At 36.8% G+C, this 21,145-nt stretch overlaps 1 protein-coding gene across 1 annotated transcript in view; it reads left to right on the top strand.

The window, feature by feature from the left end:
* LOC100567780 (cadherin-19) overlaps positions 1-21,145 on the top strand; it is an 88,551-nt gene that overhangs the window by 45,854 nt on the left and 21,552 nt on the right. The window contains exons 5-10 of the mRNA XM_003219698.4: positions 7,395-7,502; positions 9,320-9,478; positions 11,959-12,143; positions 14,170-14,426; positions 17,007-17,131; positions 19,702-19,823. Of these exons, the coding sequence (XP_003219746.2) occupies positions 7,395-7,502; positions 9,320-9,478; positions 11,959-12,143; positions 14,170-14,426; positions 17,007-17,131; positions 19,702-19,823 (956 nt within the window). The remainder of the gene's footprint in view (positions 1-7,394; positions 7,503-9,319; positions 9,479-11,958; positions 12,144-14,169; positions 14,427-17,006; positions 17,132-19,701; positions 19,824-21,145) is intronic.

Raw genomic sequence — 21,145 nt, 5'->3', positions numbered from 1 at the left:
ACTTTATGTATAAAGCTGTCTAGATGATATACTGTCCCCTCCTTAAAACCATCCTGGAACACAGTTTATGCTGAGTGATAGAGACTAGCCCAAGGTCACCCAATAAACTAGTACTAATTAGTTGAATTATTTTTAAAATATACTATCTTAGAGGTAAATCCAATGTCCTGCTCTAGGGGAAAATGTGGAATGTGAATTAATGCATGAATGAACATGATTTGTGTTAAGGCTTCCCAGAGTTGATTCACACACATCAGTGAGGTTTCATGTTGGTTTTGATTAAATCCCAGTCATTTTTGTGGCTCATTCTAACTGAAACTAACATGGATTTAACCCATTCTTCAGTTACACGATCATAGATGTATTTGGAAACTCAGAAATAATGTTTGACAGCTGTTGGAGGTATACATTTTGTTTCATTATCCATTTACTTTTGCCAATATTTGTGATAAATATTTTTAGGGATGGTAAGAATAGTTAAAAATTCATTTCAGTTCATTTTTGTCATATTTGGGAAAGAAACAACGTGATTTGGAAAAAATGAGAGAAGGCCAAATGTTTAATCCACACTCGAAATCTTAATTCATGAAAAAGCTGGATTTGTTCTTCTGTTCACTGTTAAATTAGGGTTTCTGTCCTATTTTTCTAGCAAACTCCTCATTTTTAGTGGCCACATTCTGGACTGACACAACATGGGCATCACATGTTGGCAGCAAATGCACCTATTGAATTTGGCTGTGGCAAATGATTTTTAAATATTTCATTATTTTCATGACAGTAATAACTCGAGTATTTTTTACAAAAAAATTAAACATGAGCAAGATTTTATACCTTTAATTATTTTACCACCTATCTGACACTTTCCATGATTATAGAAAGAAAGAAGAAAGAAAGAGGTAGACACAAAAGCTTCATTGAACTAGACCAATCATTTATTAAATTCAATAAAAATGATCAACAGAGGGGAACTAATGTGCAGTAGCAACCTACCCAAGCTAAAACCTGTCAGAGTGCTTATTCCCAAACTAGGGAAAGGAGTGAAGCAAAACTTCCCCTCTTCTCCCACAGCCACACCATAAAGAGTGTAAGATGGTCTTCCCAGCTGGTTGACCATAAGGATTCGGCCATATCTTGCACATGGGGTCTTGTAATCCTAGAGTGCTGGTCTCTGTCCTAGGTTATCTAAAAAGGAGACTCCAAAAACACAAGCAGCATGTGCCTAATATCCTCCACCTGCACATCCGTGTCAAATTGTGAACAATTATCCTATTTGCAAGCCGAACAGCACCTAGTACAAATTAATCTTTCCATGGATTAACCTGTGGAAGATTAGGGCAATAATAGTTATTAAAACACATGCAAAGCACAAATGAGCCAAATAATCCTACTCAGCCTCCTAGAAACACCAGCTAATCCTGCACAGATTTTAGGAAAGAGGGAAAGAAGGGAGCCACTGTAGAGAAAGAGGCCTGCACAGGAAAGGGATCAGTTTTAAATAGCATTTGCTCCTCTTCAGTGTGTTGTGTGAAAGCAAGTCAGTTTGTATCTCTCCTTACCTACTGTCTCTGCAAATGGCCTTCCCAAACAAAAAGTGCAGCACCAGTCAGGAAATGAATTGTGATTATGAATTTTCAAATAACAAAATATTTAGTGGGTTAACAATACACAGAGGTTGTTTTTCTTATATTTCTTCAGCTGAGCGCAGGCATATGTAAAGAGCATATGAATTTAATATTTTTCTATAATGCATGGAAATTAAAACCATTTGTATGGAGGAACAACTTTGAAAAGCAGGAACCATCCTGAGGATTATCTACTTTAATAATGATTTTCTGCCTTCCTAAACTTGTTGTGATTCATCCAGATACATTTAAGACTGCATGCTACATAATCAGATATATTTAAGAAGGCATGCTGCTATTTTAATCAAGTCAATGATTCCATATGTGATATGGGGTGTTACACGAGACATGGCAGAAAAGCTTAAAATTTGGGGAGTTTCTTTTGATGCCTTGAAAACAGTCTTCTTTTCTATCAACATGGCTACAGATATTATGATAGTTTTTAGATCAGCAACTAAAAGTCCTCAGGGTGCTGCTGACTAATTTATCAGCAAAACATTCAGTAGCATAACGTCTGGGAATAAGATGTGATAATGTGATTCTATAACAGAAAGTTATGGAAAGTGGCTGTAGGTCTTGTGTCCCTCCGGGAGGAAAGTTGATTTGTATTATATTTAGAAGTTAAGCAAGAAATGAGTTACACATTGCATCATTTTTAAAAAGAACCTGCTGAAAATTTCCTTCATGGTATAATCTTTCTGATGGCCTTTAGGGATGGTATTCAGATTTAGATCTAGGATATGGCTAGCTCCCAAATATAGATGAAATTGTCTTCTGTGGATGGATTGTACTATCTGTTCTGCAAGAGAAAATGCTCATTACAAACCTCAAGGATACGAAAACTTATCAGAATCCTGTTGTGTGTCTTGGATGCATTGCTTGTTCTGAGGTTTTCTCTTCTAAGCTGCACCACAGGCATTAAATTAGGGATTGATATAGTACTCTTGCTTTAGTTTTTATATGAAGCCTTTTATTGCCATTCCTTAAATCTATATTAGCACCAGTGGAAAAGTAAGAGAGCAGCTGACATGAATAATGTATCCATACATGCAAAAAAAGTTAATGTAAAGGGATTACCAACAATTGTGAAGAAGTGGAATACGTTTTTAGAAAAATAATAACCGGCTTATTTTAGTGAAAATACATGGGCAATTTCTCACAATATCACAATTTACTAATCCTTTGTCTTTCAGTCATTCTTATTTGCACTTACCAAAATGTGGGCCTTTAAGACTGAGTATGTCGTCTTTATTGCCCAGATAATATTTTCACCAAAGTTCATTCTTAACAGTTTGAGTTGACAGTTAAAAAAAAGTTAATGCAATTCTAGGCAATCAATAGGATTATAGTGTCTTTAGATCAAGAGAAGCAATAATATCACTCTAATCTGCTTTGGTCATACCTCACCTAGAATACTTTGTTCAGTTCTGGGCATCACAATTCAAGAAGGATATTGACAAACTGGAACATGTCAGAGAAGGCTGACTGAAATGATGAAATGTCTGTAAATGATGTCCTATGAGGAATAGCTTGTGGAATCGGGTATGCTTAGCCTCAAGAAGAAAAGGTTGAAAGGTGACATGATAGCCATGTATATACATGAACGTATTTCATATTGAAGATGGAGCACATTTGTTTTCTGTTGCTCCAGAGATTACTAGAAAGGGCAGGGCCCGACTCACCGGGCCCTGCAGGTTGCTGGGAAGGGCGCTCCCTCCCTCCCAGCATGGCGGCGATCGGGGGCTTCTTCTTCCCAGGAGCCCCCTCGGCGCGGCGGGAAGATTTCCCGCCATCAGGGCCCTCCGTGGGCGGGGCCGCTCCAGGCTCCGCCCCCAAGAAGATCTTCAGCAGCCATTCTGAGGCTGCAGCTTGCCATCCCGCCCACCCTGCTGGCTTTCATGTTACATTCTTTGTCACAACTGTTTGTGGCGTATGGCATGGGTCGCGGATCTCGTAAAATACTCCACCCCCCCTTTTTATTGGCATCAGGGGGGAGGGGATATTTTTGGCCACCGCCAGGTGGCGCTGGAGACCGACTACCGGGTCAGGTGTCGGTTGTGCCGGGACGTTTTTGGATCAGACAGCAATGGGCTGTCTGATCGTTGATCCGGGACCCATGCAGGCAGCCAACCCTTCATTCTGTAACCAATAAAATGTTGTGACCAGTTTTACCCAAAAATCAGTTATTGTCAGTGTGTTTTGTTCACCAGCATACGGCGGAGACAGTCGACCATGCCCAGGCAACATGGAGCAATTGATTCAAATTGCAGCAAAAGAAATTCCACCTGAGTCTAAGGAATAACTTCCTGACCATAAGAGTTGTATGGCTCAGGTCCAGGCTATTTGGCTGACCACATTTCCTTGTACAAGCCTGCCCAGACCCTGAGATCTTTAGGAGAGGCCCTTCTCTCAGTCCTAGAACATTTTAAAGATCAAATCAGGAGTGCTTTGAATAAGTTTTAAATCAGTTTTTATAGATTTTAACTGGAACATTTTAATGCTATTGATATTTAATTCTGTTTTAGTGTTTGCATATTTGTATATTTAAAATTTTATTGCACTGCTTTTAATGTAAGCCACTTTGAATCTCCTTTGTGGAGAGAAAAAGTGAGATATTAATAATAACGTGCCAAAAGATCTTAGCCGGCATTTGGAAACAATAGACATTGACAAAATTATGATCTGCCAATTGCAAAAGGCCACCCTACTGGGATCTGCACGCATCATTCGAAAATACATCACACAGTCCTAAACACTTGGGAAGTGTTCGACTTGCGTTTTTGTGATACGAAATCCAGCATATCTATCATGTTTGCTGTGTTATACAATCTCGTTGTGCCAATAATAATAATAATAATAATAATAATAATAATAATAATAACAACAGCCCTCAACAATTCTCAAAAGCAAGCTCAATGGAGGCAACACCATCAAGGCCATAAACACCTGGGCCATACCTGTCATAAGATATACTGCTGGCATCATAAACTGGACACAGATGGAACTGGACAATTTGGACAGAAAAACAAGAAAACTCATGACCATCCATCATTCCCTGCACCCCCGCAGCGATGTGGACCGGCTATATCTGCCTAGAAGATCAGGGGGCAGAGGACTCTTACAAGTCAAACAAGCAGTCAAAGAAGAAGAACATGCCCTGGCAGAATATGTAAAGCAAAGTGAAGAACCTGCTTTGATTGAAGTCAAAAATCAGAAACCCCTCAAAGCACAGCAGACAAAAAACCAGTACAAGAAAACCACACTACAAACTAGAGCTGACAACTGGCACAACAAAACATTGCATGGAAAGTTCCTTGACAAAATTGAAGGAAAAGCTGATAAGGAGAAGACCTGGCTCTGGCTCACAAATGGGACCCTGAAGAAGGAGACAGAAGGCCTGATCCTTGCAGCCCAGGAGCAAGCCATCAGGACAAATGCAATTAAGGCCAAGATTAAAAAATCAGCTGATGACCAAAAATGCAGACTGTGCAAGGAAACCGATGAAACCATTGATCATATCCTCAGCTGCTGTAAGAAAATTGCACAGACAGACTACAAACAGAGGCACAACTATGTGGCCCAAATGATTCATTGGAACTTATGCCTCAAGTACCACCTGCCAGCAGCAAAGAACTGGTGGGATCACAAACCTGCAAAAGTATTGGAAAATGAGCACGCAAAGATACTGTGGGACTTCCGAATCCAGACTGACAAAGTTCTGGAACACAACACACCAGACATCACAGTTGTGGAAAAGAACAAGGTTTGGATCATTGATGTTGCCATCCCAGGTGACAGTCGCATTGACGAAAAACAACAGGAAAAACCCAGCCGCTATCAGGACCTCAAGATTGAACTGCAAAGACTCTGGCAGAAACCAGTGCAGGTGGTCCCGGTGGTGATGGGCACACTGGGTGCCGTGCCGAAAGATCTCAGCCGGCATTTGGAAACAATAGACATTGACAAAATCACGATCTGCCAACTGCAAAAAGCCACCCTGCTGGGATCTGCACGCATCATCCGAAAATACATCACACAGTCCTAGACACTTGGGAAGTGTTCGACTTGTGATTTTGTGAAACGAAACCCAGCATATCTATCTTGTTTGCTGTGTCATACAACGTCGTTGTGTCAATAATAACAACAATAATAATACTGTGTTGGAATGTGGTGAAGTTGCCTCCTTTCTAGGTTTTTAATCAAAGGCTGGATGGTCTTCTGTCAGGAATGATTTAATTGTGTATTCCTGCATGACTGGGGATGACTGAATAGGTCTTGTAATCTCTTCCAACTCTGTTCTATAATTCCATGAAAACATAGAGTTTACTTTTATCCATGGTTTTAGATATCTATATATGAGGTCTTGGAATAAACCCACCATAGCTGTGGTGGATGTCCTGTGAATAGCTTTTGAAACTACAGATATACATTTCTAAAAAAAAAATTACACATGATAGATTTCAGCATAATGTCCATATGGAGGACTGGGGAAAATGTGGTCCAAATATATAAAATTCACTTCATGCAGTAACTTGAAGAAAAGCTGTACAAGATGATGTATAGGTGGCATTTAACCCCAAATAAGATGTCAAAAGATGCAAGAATGTCAAGCAAAGGAAGGCTCCTTTTGCTTATGCTGTGGATTTGTAAGAACATGAAAAGGTGCTGATATAAGATACATGTATTAACCCCAAAAAGGTAGATTTTGTAATATTGCCAGAAGTGTTTTATTGGGACATCGTGGATAAAAAAACAGATAATAAATATGGATGACGTCTTTTATACATACATAAGAACAGCAGCAAGAGTAATGCTGGCTTCAATATGGAAACTGGCTGAACACCAACAATGGAAGAATGAATAGTTAAGAATGCTGGGTTGGCTCAAATTATCAAAATAATGGTCAAAGGATAAGCCAAACATTTTGAAAGACTGGAATCCTTTTATGGATTTCTGAATGATAAGGAATCTAATAATGCAATAATCTGTCATTATAGTTATTAATAATTATAGTAGAATATTTTTAATTTAATCTGTAATAGTTGAATTCTTTTTTTTTTACTTTACTTTTCATTATAGTCAAATTTGGGAGGTTAGAGTTCTAGTGTATAATAGATCTATATATTCTTTTCTCCTCTTTTGTGTCTTTTGTGTCTTATTTTGTGTACTTATATTACACTTATATTTTGAGTATATATTAATTTCATTATAAATTAAATTGTTTATATAAAAATATACATTTTAAAAAGCACATTTACCAAGCAAGTGGTATACTTGTGACAGAAAATTATCTCTATATAGAGATATGGAAATTTGTCAGTTTATCTGTTTCTGCATTGAAATATTCCCATGGGAAAACTCACTTTGTTCTGCACTGGTGTGATTTAATCATCAAATTAATCTTCGCCCTTGTTATAAAATAATGTGTAAAATTTGATAAATTGATCAAAATATATAAGATTATCTGCAATTTGCCATGATCCTATTCATCAGGTTTAGCTTCTCCTACATCCTTACTGGCTCATGGCTGTTTCCAATAAAGAATCTCTCAGGAAAAAAATGGGATAATACTAATTCAGTGCTAACTTGTTTGCATCCATAGGGGTTCAAACTCAATTGTTTAAAACTGAAGTTTTGAAATTTGAAGTTTCAATTTTCCTACATTGTTTTTTTAATACATCATTTTCATTCCAAAAATGAGGATATTTCTATGCATTTTTCATCTGTCTTTAAGCTCATGACAATGATGTCTCTCATCCAATTTTTGTTCAGGTACTTCAGTGATCCAGGTTACAGCTAGAGGTCCAGATTCAATGGGTGCTCGACTATTTTACAGCATCCCTCCAGAACAGCCCTATTTCTCCGTGGAACCAACAACAGGTATTGCTTGTTATCCACATAGCTACTTTGATTAGAAACAAGTGGAAAAAATAAATAACCAATGAGTAGTATACTTGCTATAGCATCATTTCATTTTTACCATCAGATCCAATACTCAAGAGCCTTTGCAAAGCAGGTCATTAGTGACACTTTGTTAAAGATGTCAAATTGACATTGAAAGGCACATAACAAGGTTAAACATTTGATCCAAGAACTGGATCATATCTTCTTTGCTCAAGTACAGCACATTGCTTCAAATACCTGCTTGGCTGCCATTTTCTATTTTCCATTTTCTATTCTGCAATTAATTAAATTATGTAAATTATGAATGAAAGCAAAAGAATTCCATGCAGAAGTGCAATTTCATTGTATGCTGAAATTTATGAACAGTTCTCAGGGTTTTCATTAATAGTTTGAAAACCAGCACCCCAAGCAAATACACATGCCCACTATTATCTCTTTTGTAGGTTCATGTGGGGACACTGGGAACAAAACACATATTCAGGAGGAGCATGGGACCAGATATTCGTCAAAAATTCAGTTCTGCTTCTTTATAAAAAGGGGTCATAGGGATTATTTTTCAGACATCACATAATGGGATGAACTGTATAACACAGTAGTGGTTCAACACATCAGTAGTACACAATATGTATATTGGAGCATCATATACATATAACATTCACAGAAACAATACTCAGTCCTAAGGTATATAACTCAAAAGTATCTAACTTAGTATTATAAATCAAACAAAATTTGTTTGATTTATAATACTAAGTTAGATATTTTTGAGTTATATACCTTAGGACTGAGTATTGTTTCTATGAATGTTATATGTATATGATGCTCCAATATACATATTGTGTACTACTTATGTGTTGAACCACTATTGTGTTATACAGTTCATCACATTGTTTAGAATAGACATCTGTGTTTACTCAATAGTATCACATAATGGGACTCAACTCTCCTTACCCTGATACATGGGAAGAAAGCTGTGAGGCGAAGTCTTTACAAGCAAGGTAGATCTTGCATTTATAACAAAATGGCTTCCTCTGATTACTGGGATACTCATTTTCAGGTCATAAAAAACAGAGAAACATTATAGAGCACTGTCATTGTATTTCTCAGCTTGTCCTTCTTCTCGCAGGTCTTTGCATGTTTGTATTTTAGGGATTGAGTTAGAGATCCAGCCAGGTAGAAACTGACAAGTGCCTTGGAGGGTGGGACCGGAGAAAGCCGGATGTAGGTTTTATTCATGTCATATTCTTGGCTAGTGAAGCCACAGCCTAAGGTTTCCAGCCTTAATTCAAATCCCCCATCTAGGCAGGCCTTCATACCCACAGATCATATATTCAACAATCCACAACACAATAACATTTTTTAAAATCCCAAAGCAAATCTCGATTTCCCTATTTTATATAACAAACACCATTTCACTGTGCCATTGTATACAATGGGACCTGACTATCCACAGATTTTGGGGGATTCTGGAATCCCACCTCAGTGGACAGCATGGGCCCACTGTATTGCTTTTAGAATATAAATTGTTTGACTCGAGCTGGGGCAAATGGGACCACCAGATCCAAGTTTGGGTCCTATTAAAGGACATTAAAGAAGATGAGCATGCCCAGTTCAGGGGAGGAGTCACTGCCCTGCTTCTAGATGATAGGAAAACCACAAAAATGGTGTCTGCACCTGAGAATTCTCATATCTGTTATTCATCCATTTGTCCTCTACAGGAAAAAAATGGTGGAGCATAAAGAACTTTGATGTAATGCAATGTGGCTCTTTTCATATTCCTGTCGCATTTTTTGTAGGAATCATAAGAACGCTTTACCCAGTGGACAGGGAAACACAAGATCAGTACTTTGTTCTCATCCAAGCAAGAGTTGGCCAAGCAAGTGAACGTTCTGCAACAACAACTGTAACCATCAACATTTCTGATGTTAATGACAATCCTCCCCGATTTCAACACAGTGAGTAGAATATCTTCTGATTTTGATGCAATCCAGCTTCTTACTTGTGCTAGTAACTATATCTGTTTGTATGAAGACAAAACCACTTTTGAATTTCCTGGTTGAAAGGTGGAAATAGGACTGTATTGTGATGGGATATACAACCTTGTGTTGCTTTGCTGCTCACTTTCTCTTTCCCATAAGTCAATATATCCTTCATCATGTCTTGTCAGGAGTAGACAGAATTTTGTTTATCTGCCAATCCAATTTGATGGATGATATTTTTCTCACTTTGACAGAAGAAGACTAATTTTTTATTTATTACTTTTAATGTATAGACTAGGTTAAAATTAGGTTTCAGTGAGGAAAAATATCAGAGGATGAAATAACTAAGTGCTAAATATAAAATGAGCAAACTGGGAAAGGCAGAAACTGGGAAACTGTGCATCTTCCTGCAATTTAGCAAGCTTTAGCTGAAAAAAAAAAGTAAGATACACTTAACAACATTGAATCTATATTTTAAGTATGTGGTTTTCAAGTTCTGAGCCCAAGAATTCCCATAAAGCTCATTGAGCTTTCCTTTTCAAGAAGACTTGTCATGATTCCAAAATTTCCTTCAAAGATGGATAACTCCGGTTCATCTGTCCTCTCTGTCAATTGACATCCATACAATATGTTGAGTACTTGGTTGTTACTGTGTAATAAAAGCACGAGGAAAGGATAATCTCAAGACAGAATGTGATGTTTGCATCAAAAGTTGACAAACTGTACTTCTTTGGATGTTGCTGAACTTTTGTTTCTCACAATTTTCTATGTTGGTGAGCACTGAGGGAAGGTCAGAGCCTGGCCACTTTTAGTCTCCATAAAAGCATTGTCAGAAATCGCCAGCTTTTAGTGTGTTGTCAGGAAGGCAGAAATATGTTTCTCCTTTTTCATCTGGTCCTAAGGAAACTGTTGGTGCTCTAAATTACTGCCTGAAGGTGGCAATAAGACAAAATTAAGAACTGAGGGTTAATTCAGATAAGACAAATGTGTTCCTTGTCAGAAAAAAATCAGATTCCCACCCTGAGGCTATTCCTGGATCAGTTTTTACATCTGGATTCCAAATAAATAACCATTTCCAGGTAAGCCTTTGAGAATGTCAGAATCTGAGAAGGCCTTACTTACATCCACTATGAATAATTACAAAGTTGATTAACATATTCCTATTTTTATTTGTCTGTGGAAACATCAGATTATAATTTGGTAGTGAACATGGCAGTAGGTTTCTGCCATTGAAGATATACAGACTCATCCTGTTTGCCTGTTATTTGTGGAAATAATTCATAATGTTGGTGATCACCTATTAAAGATCAAAGATGGCTTAGCCAATGATAACTAAAGGATCTGCTCCTTCTATACTTGAATGTTTCTTGGAAATGATTGACCACATTCCACTTTTGTCCAAGATGTGGTTGTTCAGGGTTTCTTCCTGATGCCTATATTCAATTTGTGCAGTTTCGTGTCTGAGAAAATTGGCTTTGTGCTATCTCTCCCTGCCTTTCCCTACTTGGTTAAAGCATTTTAATTCTGGGAAGCATCTCAACAGAAGTGGGGTGAATTTCTCTTTTTAAAATATGCAATTATGTTTTGAAATAAAGTTTAAAATAGAGGCAACTAAAAAGAAAAGCAACACATGAATATACAACAAAATAATTAAAGGAGAAAATATCTCATCAATTACAATCTGTAGTATTTCATGGGTAAGCTTCTAGAACAATTAGGATAAAATAATCCCTGTGGAGAAACCTTTTAACAACAGAAAATATGGACACATAAGGCTGAACATTTTCATATGCTACATCCTTATTTTTGTTGTTTTTAGTCAATTTACTTGTCAACATTTTATCTGTTTTTACTATTTTCAGCTTACAATTGGATTTTGTGATTCTGTTAGGTCAGTTTTCATTCAGCCTCTCTAGGTTAGACAAATGCATGGGATAGACAGGATATCAATTTCTTAATAAAATTCATAAAGAGAAATTAAACATTGCCAGTGTGGAGAGGAGTCTGTCCCAATCATGACACTGGCAGTATTAGAAATATCATGCTATCATAGAAAAACAAACCCAAAGTGATTTGATAAGACACAAGAAAACAGCCAGAACTGTAAAGGGATAGTATATGTGCTCCACATAAATTTTGGCAGTTTATACAAAGAAGCACAAGAGACTGTGCTTTGTATACTCTACATGTTCTATTGAAGCTAACAAAAAGCCAAGTTAAGTCTGTGAAGCTTTCTAAAAGAAAAGTGAAAAAAAAATTCTCAGCCATTATTCTTTTTACAATTAGGCCCCCAAACACATAAATATTTTGAAAGCTAGCTAATTATAAAAAGAAATACAGTCTAGGAATATTTCTTAGTTCATACATAATCTGTACAAAGCATACTATAGTTGCAATTGCTTTATTCTTTAGAATTTCATTAGCAGACTGTATTGACACTTGGCTGTTTATTTTAGAGCGATATGACATGTATGTCTCTGAGACAGCACCTATCGGCAGCATGCTAGGCAAAATCATGGCAGACGACAATGACATTGGCGACAATGCAGCCATGGAATATATTATAGAAGAAGAACCCCCTCACATTGTTTACATCATTACTGACAATAAGACTCAAGAAGGAGCTGTCATATTAAACAAGGTGAGATGTCAGCTATTACTTAACAAAGCAATATCACAGAAATCACTGAAACAAACAAGACCAAACAAGTGTGTTATAGCACTACTTTTTCTTTTGATCCATGTAATATAAACCATAGCTCTAAATGTTTCATCTGTTATCTGTTCTATCATATGGTAGTATGACCAAGATTATGAGGAAAGATTACAGTGGCCAACAAACATTTGGGTGCCCCAAACGTTAGCCCTCCTTCTGAGTATATCTGATTTGCTGTTTCCAAAAATGGGACCAGTTTTCCCCTATTAGCTCTAGTTTTTGAGATACAGAACATAGGCCATATAGTAGTCTTCATTTGCCCACCAATAGAAAATCATGATAGCCATATATCTAAGAAACTAGAGCTGATGTGGTCTATAGGATGCAATTTTCTGAAGTAACACCCTACATAACCTCAGGAACAGGCCTAAAAACCAAGACACCAATACATTATTTTGGGAGGTTATTCATACCTTTGGAGTCTTAGGGCTGTCAGAAATGATTTTATGGCACATAACAATAAGATAGGAAACACTCAATTATCCATCCAAAATACTCCCAAATCTAGCTCTTTTCTTTCTTGCATGGAAGTGAACATTTCTCATCTACACTTATTCTGCTGTTCATAATAGTGCTGCGATAAAATTTGCTCTCCACCTTGACAGGGTCCTGCAGCATAATAAGAACAAGATGTTATTTCACACAGTATTGCTAATGTTAGGATTCCTCTTTAACTGCCACAGCAACCTATTGCTGTAAAAACCTGAGCTTCCACACTGAGGGCTGAACCCAAGAGGGCCCACAAAGAGCAAACCCATGTTTTCATGGGGAGTGTAATCCCATCTAACACACGCAAAATCTTTATTTCCAGATCCGTCCTTCAGGAGCACATTTATTTTATATGGATTAAAATTCAATTTTTTCACCATCATCAAATCCATTACAACTACCAAGCAAAGATTTAGTACATTATGAAATAGCATTGTATGGCAGTGTAGTTGAGGCCCCTCCAGAAAGGAACTGAGCCACTGAAACAATACCTTGCTCTAGTCAAGCAAGACCATCCAGAAGGATACCAATAGTATTGAAAGCTGCTGAGAGGTCCAACAGAACCAAGAGGAAAACACTCTCAATTTGTAGTCCCCAGCATAGATAGTCCACCAAGGCAACCAAAGCTGTCTCCATTTCATAACCATACCTGTAGTATCCTATAGAATTATAGGATTTTTCAGTTTTGAGAGAAAATTTAGAATTCTTAGCCAGAGAGTTCTGTTGCTTTTGCCAAAGACCCAGGATTCCACAAGATGTTGTTGGAACAGCTGTATCATAATGCTATACCTGTGCAGTGTGAAAAGGGGTCAAAGACATTCTGTATCCATCCTTCCTAACACTGACCTATGCAATATACAAGTTCATCCTGCACACTATCACCACTAAAGTGTTTTGCTAGTAACTGCTGCTCTTCTACTCATGCAAGCAGCATATTCCCTAGATATCTCTTTGCATGGACCACCATAGGTGGAGTCCTCTGCACTAACCTTGCCATCAGTAAGATCTTGGAATTCAAAATGATAACAATGATTACTAGACTTGCACCTAGAAGCTTTCCTCTGTCTGTCTTTTTCCAGTTTGGCTGGACAGGCATTAACTGGAATGACATCCGTCTAACTGGAAAAAAAATCCTAAATGCAGTAGTCTAAGAAATCTTAAAATTATCAGAAACAAAATTTTGTCCAATGTTATATTATTGAATTGTGTTACCAGAAAACCAAGGTAGTAGACTTAATAATAAAAATGAAGTATATGAAGCAAAGATGAATCATTAATGTGTTTTCACAGAAACGGGGTGGGAAGCCTCACTAAAGTTTATTAGTTTCAAAACATTCCCTAAAGAAGAGCATCATTCTTTCTTGTCTTTAATCTTACACTCATCATTGATCTATTATTAATTTTGTGAAGATGAATAAAGAAAATATTCTATTTTCTCTTTTTATTTATTTATTTTGTACAGACAGTAGATTATGAGACCCAAAGTGTATATGATATAAGAGTGAAGGGTATCAACAGACACGTAGATCAGCGTTTCCTTTCAGAAGACATGAGATTTGAAGACACTGCCATTCTGAGGATCAGAGTGCAGGATGTGGATGAACCTCCAGTTTTCATATCAAAGGAATTATTGATGGAGATTTCCGAAGAGGAAATGAACAATTCTTTTGTGGGAGCTGTGAGTGCCAGAGATCCAGATAAAGCCAATAGTCCTATCAGGTATGTCTAAATCTCAGAAGATAGGTTTAGAGCTGAAATTTATTAATAGTGCTTGAATACTATTTGAGACTATATCAAAAGTTTAGAATGTGTGCATTCTATTTGATGTGCAAAACTTCCCCATTTAGTTTTGTGGACTGTATTATTTCCATGTTTAAGATAAAGGTAAAGGTTTCCCCTGACGTTAAGTCCAGTTGTGACCAACTCTGGGGTTGGTACTCATCTCCATTTGTAAGCCGAAGAGCTGGCGTTGTCCATAGACATCTCCAAGGTCATGTGGCCGGCATGACTGCATGGAGCGCCGTTACTTTCCCGCCGGAGCAGTACCTATTGATCTACTCACATTTGCATGTTTTCGAACTGCTAGGTTGGCAGGAGCTGGGGCTAACAGCGGGCGCTCATTCCGCTCCCGGGATTTGAACCTGGGACCTTTTGGTCCGCAAGTTCAGCAACTCAGTGCTTTAACACACTGTGCCACCAGGGGCCCCATGTTTATGTGTAGTTTAATTTTTGTGGTGTTTTTTTTTTTTTTTAGTATTTATTAAATGTGCTGCCAGACTTACAAGTGGATTACTCTGTCTTAACATCTGAATTGTGAGTGGGCAAGGACAGGGTGGAATAAAATCTACAAAGAAAGCTAGGGTTAGAATAGTTAGTACTACAGTGTTCCTCTAGGGTCTGTGGAAGGAACCCTTCAGAAGAGACAGACGCAGCAAGCAATGATTCTGTCAAAACCTGTGTAAACCTCACCCCCCCCCACCCCACCCCAGCCTCCTTATCTATGCACACTTGGGCCACTCGCCAGCTCTGTAGGGCAATGTAAACTATGGCAGATCACTTTAGGACTTAGTAGGAATTTTTGACCATTGTGCACCATATTCACAAAATTTTGAAAAGCTTCTGTGAAAGTACGCATATTTATCGACCTTGCATTAATTGCCTATGGAATTCAGGAGGGATGACAAATCTAATTTGATCAAATTGGATGGAATAGTATCAGGATTACTGGTGGACAATTTTTCAATGAAAACAGAAATTCTTAATTTACGTTCTGGGTTCTGTGGGGCTAAAACATGAGAAGTACCTCCCCAAAATTCTAAGTTGTAGATTTTGAGGGAGAGATTTGTTTACATTCCAACCAGCTGTGTTTTAATGGCGGGTTTTTGGTCACAGATTCAGCCCTGCATGGGATATACTCTGATTAGCTGCAGCAGGGATTTTTTTTTTTGGCTTGTCCCAGACTTTCTTATGAGTTGTTTTAATGTGCTGCTTCATGCTTAGTGCATGTTGCAGTGGGCATTTAGGGTATTTAGCTTGAGCAGGCTTCAAGCTTCATTATAGTACCTGTGTAGAAGAACTCTTGTTCAGCTACAAGGAAGATATTACTGAGTAGCTGAAGTGATGTGTATGTTCCTTTTTAGCCCAGTGACTTTTTCTCAGCTTTATGGTGGCTGTTCCTAGACTTTGGAATTCTGTTCCTTGGAAGGTTAGGATGACTCCTTCCTTGTTGTAGTCCTTCTATTGTCAAGTGAAATCTTTTCTGTTTCAATGGACTTCAGAAAACTTGAATACAAGGAAGCTTAACAGTGTACTTCTCTATTGATTTTTAATAATTTGCCCTTTTTTTTAATTCATCCATTTTAAAAGGTTTTAATTTAATAGGCAGTTCCATTATATTTTAACAATGACTTTTTTTTTTATATCTGCACATATATATTTTTTTGTTTTTGGAAAGCACCTGGAGTGCCAGTTTGAAAGGAAATGGAAGATGCAAATGTATAGATAAAAATGTAACAATCGTCAAATGTCTTTGCTATGGTGGCGATGATCCATGCATCAGTTCACATAATTGAATCAATGGAACATACACAAGAGTTAATTTATTATATTCTCTTCATTAAATGGTTATATTCTCTTCATTCAGTGGTTGGAACTAACTTTTGCATTTAAGCCTAATCCATTTCCCCTTTTTAAATAAATAAATTACCCTTTTATGCCTTACAAAATAGTTTGTGAGAAGTAAAAACTCAATTGTTGTCTTTGTTCTATTTTTCTTGTCATGGCATTTTGATTTTTTTTCCTTTCCTTTGGATTTTATGAAATTTAAGGGCATGTGATAGTTATTCTTTTCTTTCTCCTTTCTTGTGTTGTTTCCTTGACATTGTATCAAGCCAGCCATGATGAAATAAATTCACTGTTCTATCCTGACTTAGTTGCCAGTGTGAGTAATTTCACAAGTGGCACTTGGCTGTTTCTTTTGAATCGAGTCATTCACCTGCTGTGAGACTGTCTGTGAAATAAGAATGAATAATGCATTTTAGATTTGGTTCACATTAATATAGGTCTGAGGCATATTTAGTTTCATAAAAAGAAGTGCTTTGATCTTGGCAGCAGTGAATTTTAAATGTTTATCAGTGTACATTTTTCATGATTTCTGAGTTGCAGGAATAGACATCCATATTCATGTCTGCTGAATTGTCTTTTCATGACTTACTGTGGCTTATAAGTTTTTGTTTCAGGGGGAGCATTTTCATTCAGTGTCTAAGAAAGTCTAAATTTTCCCTTCTCTTTGGTGTACAGGTATTCTATTGTCCTCAGCGAGTATTTCAGCATCAATGCACACAATGGAACAATCACTGTTACTAGACCATTGGACCGAGAGATAGCGGCTTGGCACAATATAACTGTTACAGCCACAGAATCAAGTGAGTAAGATTTTTAGGAACCCTATATCTGAGATATTACATTTATCAACATCTATTTATTGCAATTATCTCCAGAATATCCCTTCTTTCTAAATTGAAAATATATGCTACTCTTTTGTTGTTGCTTGTTATATTTGGTAGCAATATTAATATGCACCTGGTTGAAGCTAAATAATGCTTGCTCTAGTAACTCTGGTATTCTTTCAGAAAAGCTTACTTATTTGGAAAAAAAGAGAAGCAGGAGGCTGCAGCAAATAACACTACAATGGAAACTATTAATAGATTCAAGCCACACTGAAGCATATAAAATGACTGTCCTAGAACAAGATCTTATGTTGAATTAGACACTGGTTAATTTTAAAACAGATTTTTTTAAACTGGTACAAAATTAGCCAGGGTCTAATTTAACACCAGTCAAAAACTTGTGCCTCAAATAAATTGTGAAAGCAAGACCTAAATCAGGAACCTTTCCATACAGTAGCAATTAAACATGAAAAGCTTCTCTTATATAGATTTCACCTGTCAGTTTTGTCTCAAAACCAAATGCAAATTGCTTCATTTGTGCTCTCTTAACAGGTCACCTTGCCTCTGGGATGTGATTCCAAAAAGGGGTGAGGGGGTGAGGAAACTGCTATGACAAAAGAGCTGAAAATATTTTTTTTCCAAAGAGCAAATTGGAAATAATTGGTGTTTTGTGGAAGAGGGAAAGGTTCATAAAGAATGTTAGCTTTATTATCACACTCACATTCATGACACATTTGAGTTTCAGTATTGCACTCACATTCATCCTATATGGACATCCAAAAGCTATGTCATCCAAAAGCTAAGGACAAATTTCTAGCATGATAATGTATAATGGTTTCATACAAATAATAATTTTCACTTGCACAATGGACCATACTGATATATTAGCTAGTGTTCCAGTCAGTTTCTTTCTCTTTTGCTTCTTTCCCTTGCAGTTTCTTCCTTAATCCCCAACATCAACAGTTACATCCCTAGCCCTCTTTAGGAATTTAACACTGAGATTAGAACCACCATATGTTCACACATCACCTACCATATCATCACCCTGCTCACATATAAGCAAAGGAGATAAAACATCTCTATATGTGAAGACTTTTCATGTGAACCAGAAGCCTGGAAAATCAGGTGCTCAAATTCTATGGAAAATTTCCACAAATGTTCTTTAGATCCATTGTTTTTTACATGAGAAGAGATGGGGCCGGTGTACTGTCTTCCTTCTATGCCAATTTAATCCTCATGTTGAGTGCCTCTACAATGTTCTCACACATTCGACAGTGTTTCGCTCTCTCTCCATTGGTCTCTTGTCTTCTATCCTACACTTCCTTCAGCACCAATAGCACAAGGCAACACAGTATGAAACAATCTGCAAAAGGAGGCATGTGGTTTACCTATCAATAATAAATGAGCCAAGACACTTTTCTGTTGACATAACAATTATAATGTTTGCATTAGAAGCATGAAGAAATATTGTTTTGTCATCATGGGGAAAAATAACAAATTAGTACATATCTATTACTTTCAAGAGCTGGAAAATCTCATGAACAAGAGAACACTGGGGGAAAATAAGACTATTATATGAGATCTTATTTACATTTCCATAGGAAGTGCACTTCTGAGTAGACATGTATAATGGCTAAACAGGGACAATCCATTGTTTGATATTACTGTGAGCTGAAAGGCAAGATATATCTTGATGATTAAGGTAATTGAAATGCATGATTAATTCACTGCAAACAGTTGGAGCTGGTGGGTCCCTTGTCATTGAGGCAGTAGACCTTCTGTGACTTCTTGTAAAAATTTAAAAGAGTTACATATCATGCTGAACCTATTTTGGACATAAGTTCAAGAATTTTGATAGCTTTTTCAAAAGAAACCTCAAAATTCATTCAATGCCTAGTTGCATGGGTATCAGCAGCCAACATTGACAGCAATATCCTGCTTGGTTTTTGTTTGGTTTGGTTTTAATTTGTTCATTTGGAATGAGTTTAGCATAGTATCTAGAAATGATATACTTGGAGCTTAGCTGTTGTTTTCCATTCTTTTTTTCTTTCTATAATTCTTTTTTTTTTAGATTAGATCATATTTCATCTTTTGATTACTCAGCATTTGATAATGTAAAAAGTAAATGCAGACTTCAGTTGACAAGATTGTGTACAAGATCATAAAAGGGAATATGGAAGTTTAGTGTAGGATATTTAATCATCAAAATGCAAAAGTGCAATGAATGAAACTGAAATTACTGGAATTGTATACTTGAGACTAATTATATTATTATTATTATTATTATTATTATTATTATTATTATTATTATTATTATTATTATTATTATTTTGGTGAATAAATTAACATGTGATTCACTTGTGTGCATGGTACTTAATAGTGAAGTCAGAGACACACTATGCCCCCCCAGAAAAGATTGTCATAATAAGTAACAGCTATAATTTAAAAAATAGTTTTAATGCCAAAATTATGTAGAAGAGTACAATGGAATCTATGAGCTGTTTATTTGCACTTTACTGTATTTATTTTTATTTCCTTTGCTTCAGTGAACCTAAAACAAGTATCAGAGGTGAATGTTTATATCGAGGTTCTTGATATCAATGAATATGCACCAGAAATTTCAGAATATTATGAGATGTATGTTTGCGAAAATGCAAGATCCAGCCAGGTAAGTCTCAATATATATGGAGTCTTACTACTTATCTGCCCAGTATGATCTGTTAATGTTGGCATTTTTAACTTTAGGAAATCTTATAAGAATTTCTTATTTGGATAGAAAATCCGGATGAATGTTTTCTTTTGCAGCAGATGTTATGGGCCGATATAACTGCAGTGATTCATCCCCATTCCACTGCTTTTGAGGCATCCAAGAACATAAACTGGCTTAGAATTTCATCTACTTTTACTCCTACTTGATTTTTACTAGATTTATTGTGACATGCATTGCTTATGCTTATCCTTTTGGAAGCCTTGATGAAATAAAGAAGTACAATTAGTCCTTGTGTCCTGGTTGGCAGTCTTCTTTAGGACAGGCTGGTATTTATTCTTAGTTGTTGGATCTGAATCTTTTTTACTGAGCCAGCATGCTAGATCTGAAGTTTAAAAACCTTAAAAAGAATGACAGCAATTGATCTGTGTTGTCCTCCTACTCCTGTAGAGTGATAGCAGCTTCATTCTCTGCCCTCTCAGTACCAAATTCCTGTAGTGCTTGTTTGTGTCATTAATAAAAGTTGTAGTTACTGTGTCACTCCACGCTTGAGTCTATCTCCTCTTGCACACTTCTTACTTCAGGCACAATAATAACATCACTTGTTGTTAGATCTGCTGGGTTCAAAGATATGGTTGACATTCACCAGCTGTGAAAATGAAATAAAATGTCAACTTTTTTAATCAGATAGAGTTGACAGGAAATGTCTACATCTACTATATCATGACCAGCTACTATATATACTGTAGCTGAATCAAAGAATATCCTAACTACTCACATGATAACAAAAGAAAGCTGGATGTAATTTCAGATCTCTTTCCTCTCATGTATCAGTTATCTCCACTCTCTCAGACTTACCTACATCAGCTTCCCTTGGCTCTCCATCTACATCCAGATCTAGATATTGTATAAATGGATTACATTAAAATTATACAATATAATTAAATTATATTTTCCAGTGGAGGATAACTAGCAGAATAATCTTACACAGAAGTCCCATTCATATTGTATGTTGATTAAGATTATTAAGGACAAGATGTGATCTCTTAAATGCTTGTTATCTTCAAAAGAAGCAATTCTGTATTTTCAGATCCATGGCTTAAAACAGTTGCAGCCAATGTTTCACATGTCATTGGGCAAGTGATTCCAGGAATTAATTCAGACTTCACAGGAGTTATATAAAGTGCTGGGCCTATTTCCCAGATATATTCAGCACCCTGGAGAGTTCCTTTAAAATCCCAATTAAAACCCAGAACAGATTCATCATTCTACAGACACAGAAG

Source organism: Anolis carolinensis, chromosome 4 (genome assembly GCF_035594765.1).
Source record: "Anolis carolinensis isolate JA03-04 chromosome 4, rAnoCar3.1.pri, whole genome shotgun sequence".
Lineage (NCBI taxonomy): Eukaryota > Metazoa > Chordata > Lepidosauria > Squamata > Dactyloidae > Anolis > Anolis carolinensis.
This window is presented reverse-complemented; position numbering and strand designations above follow the sequence as displayed.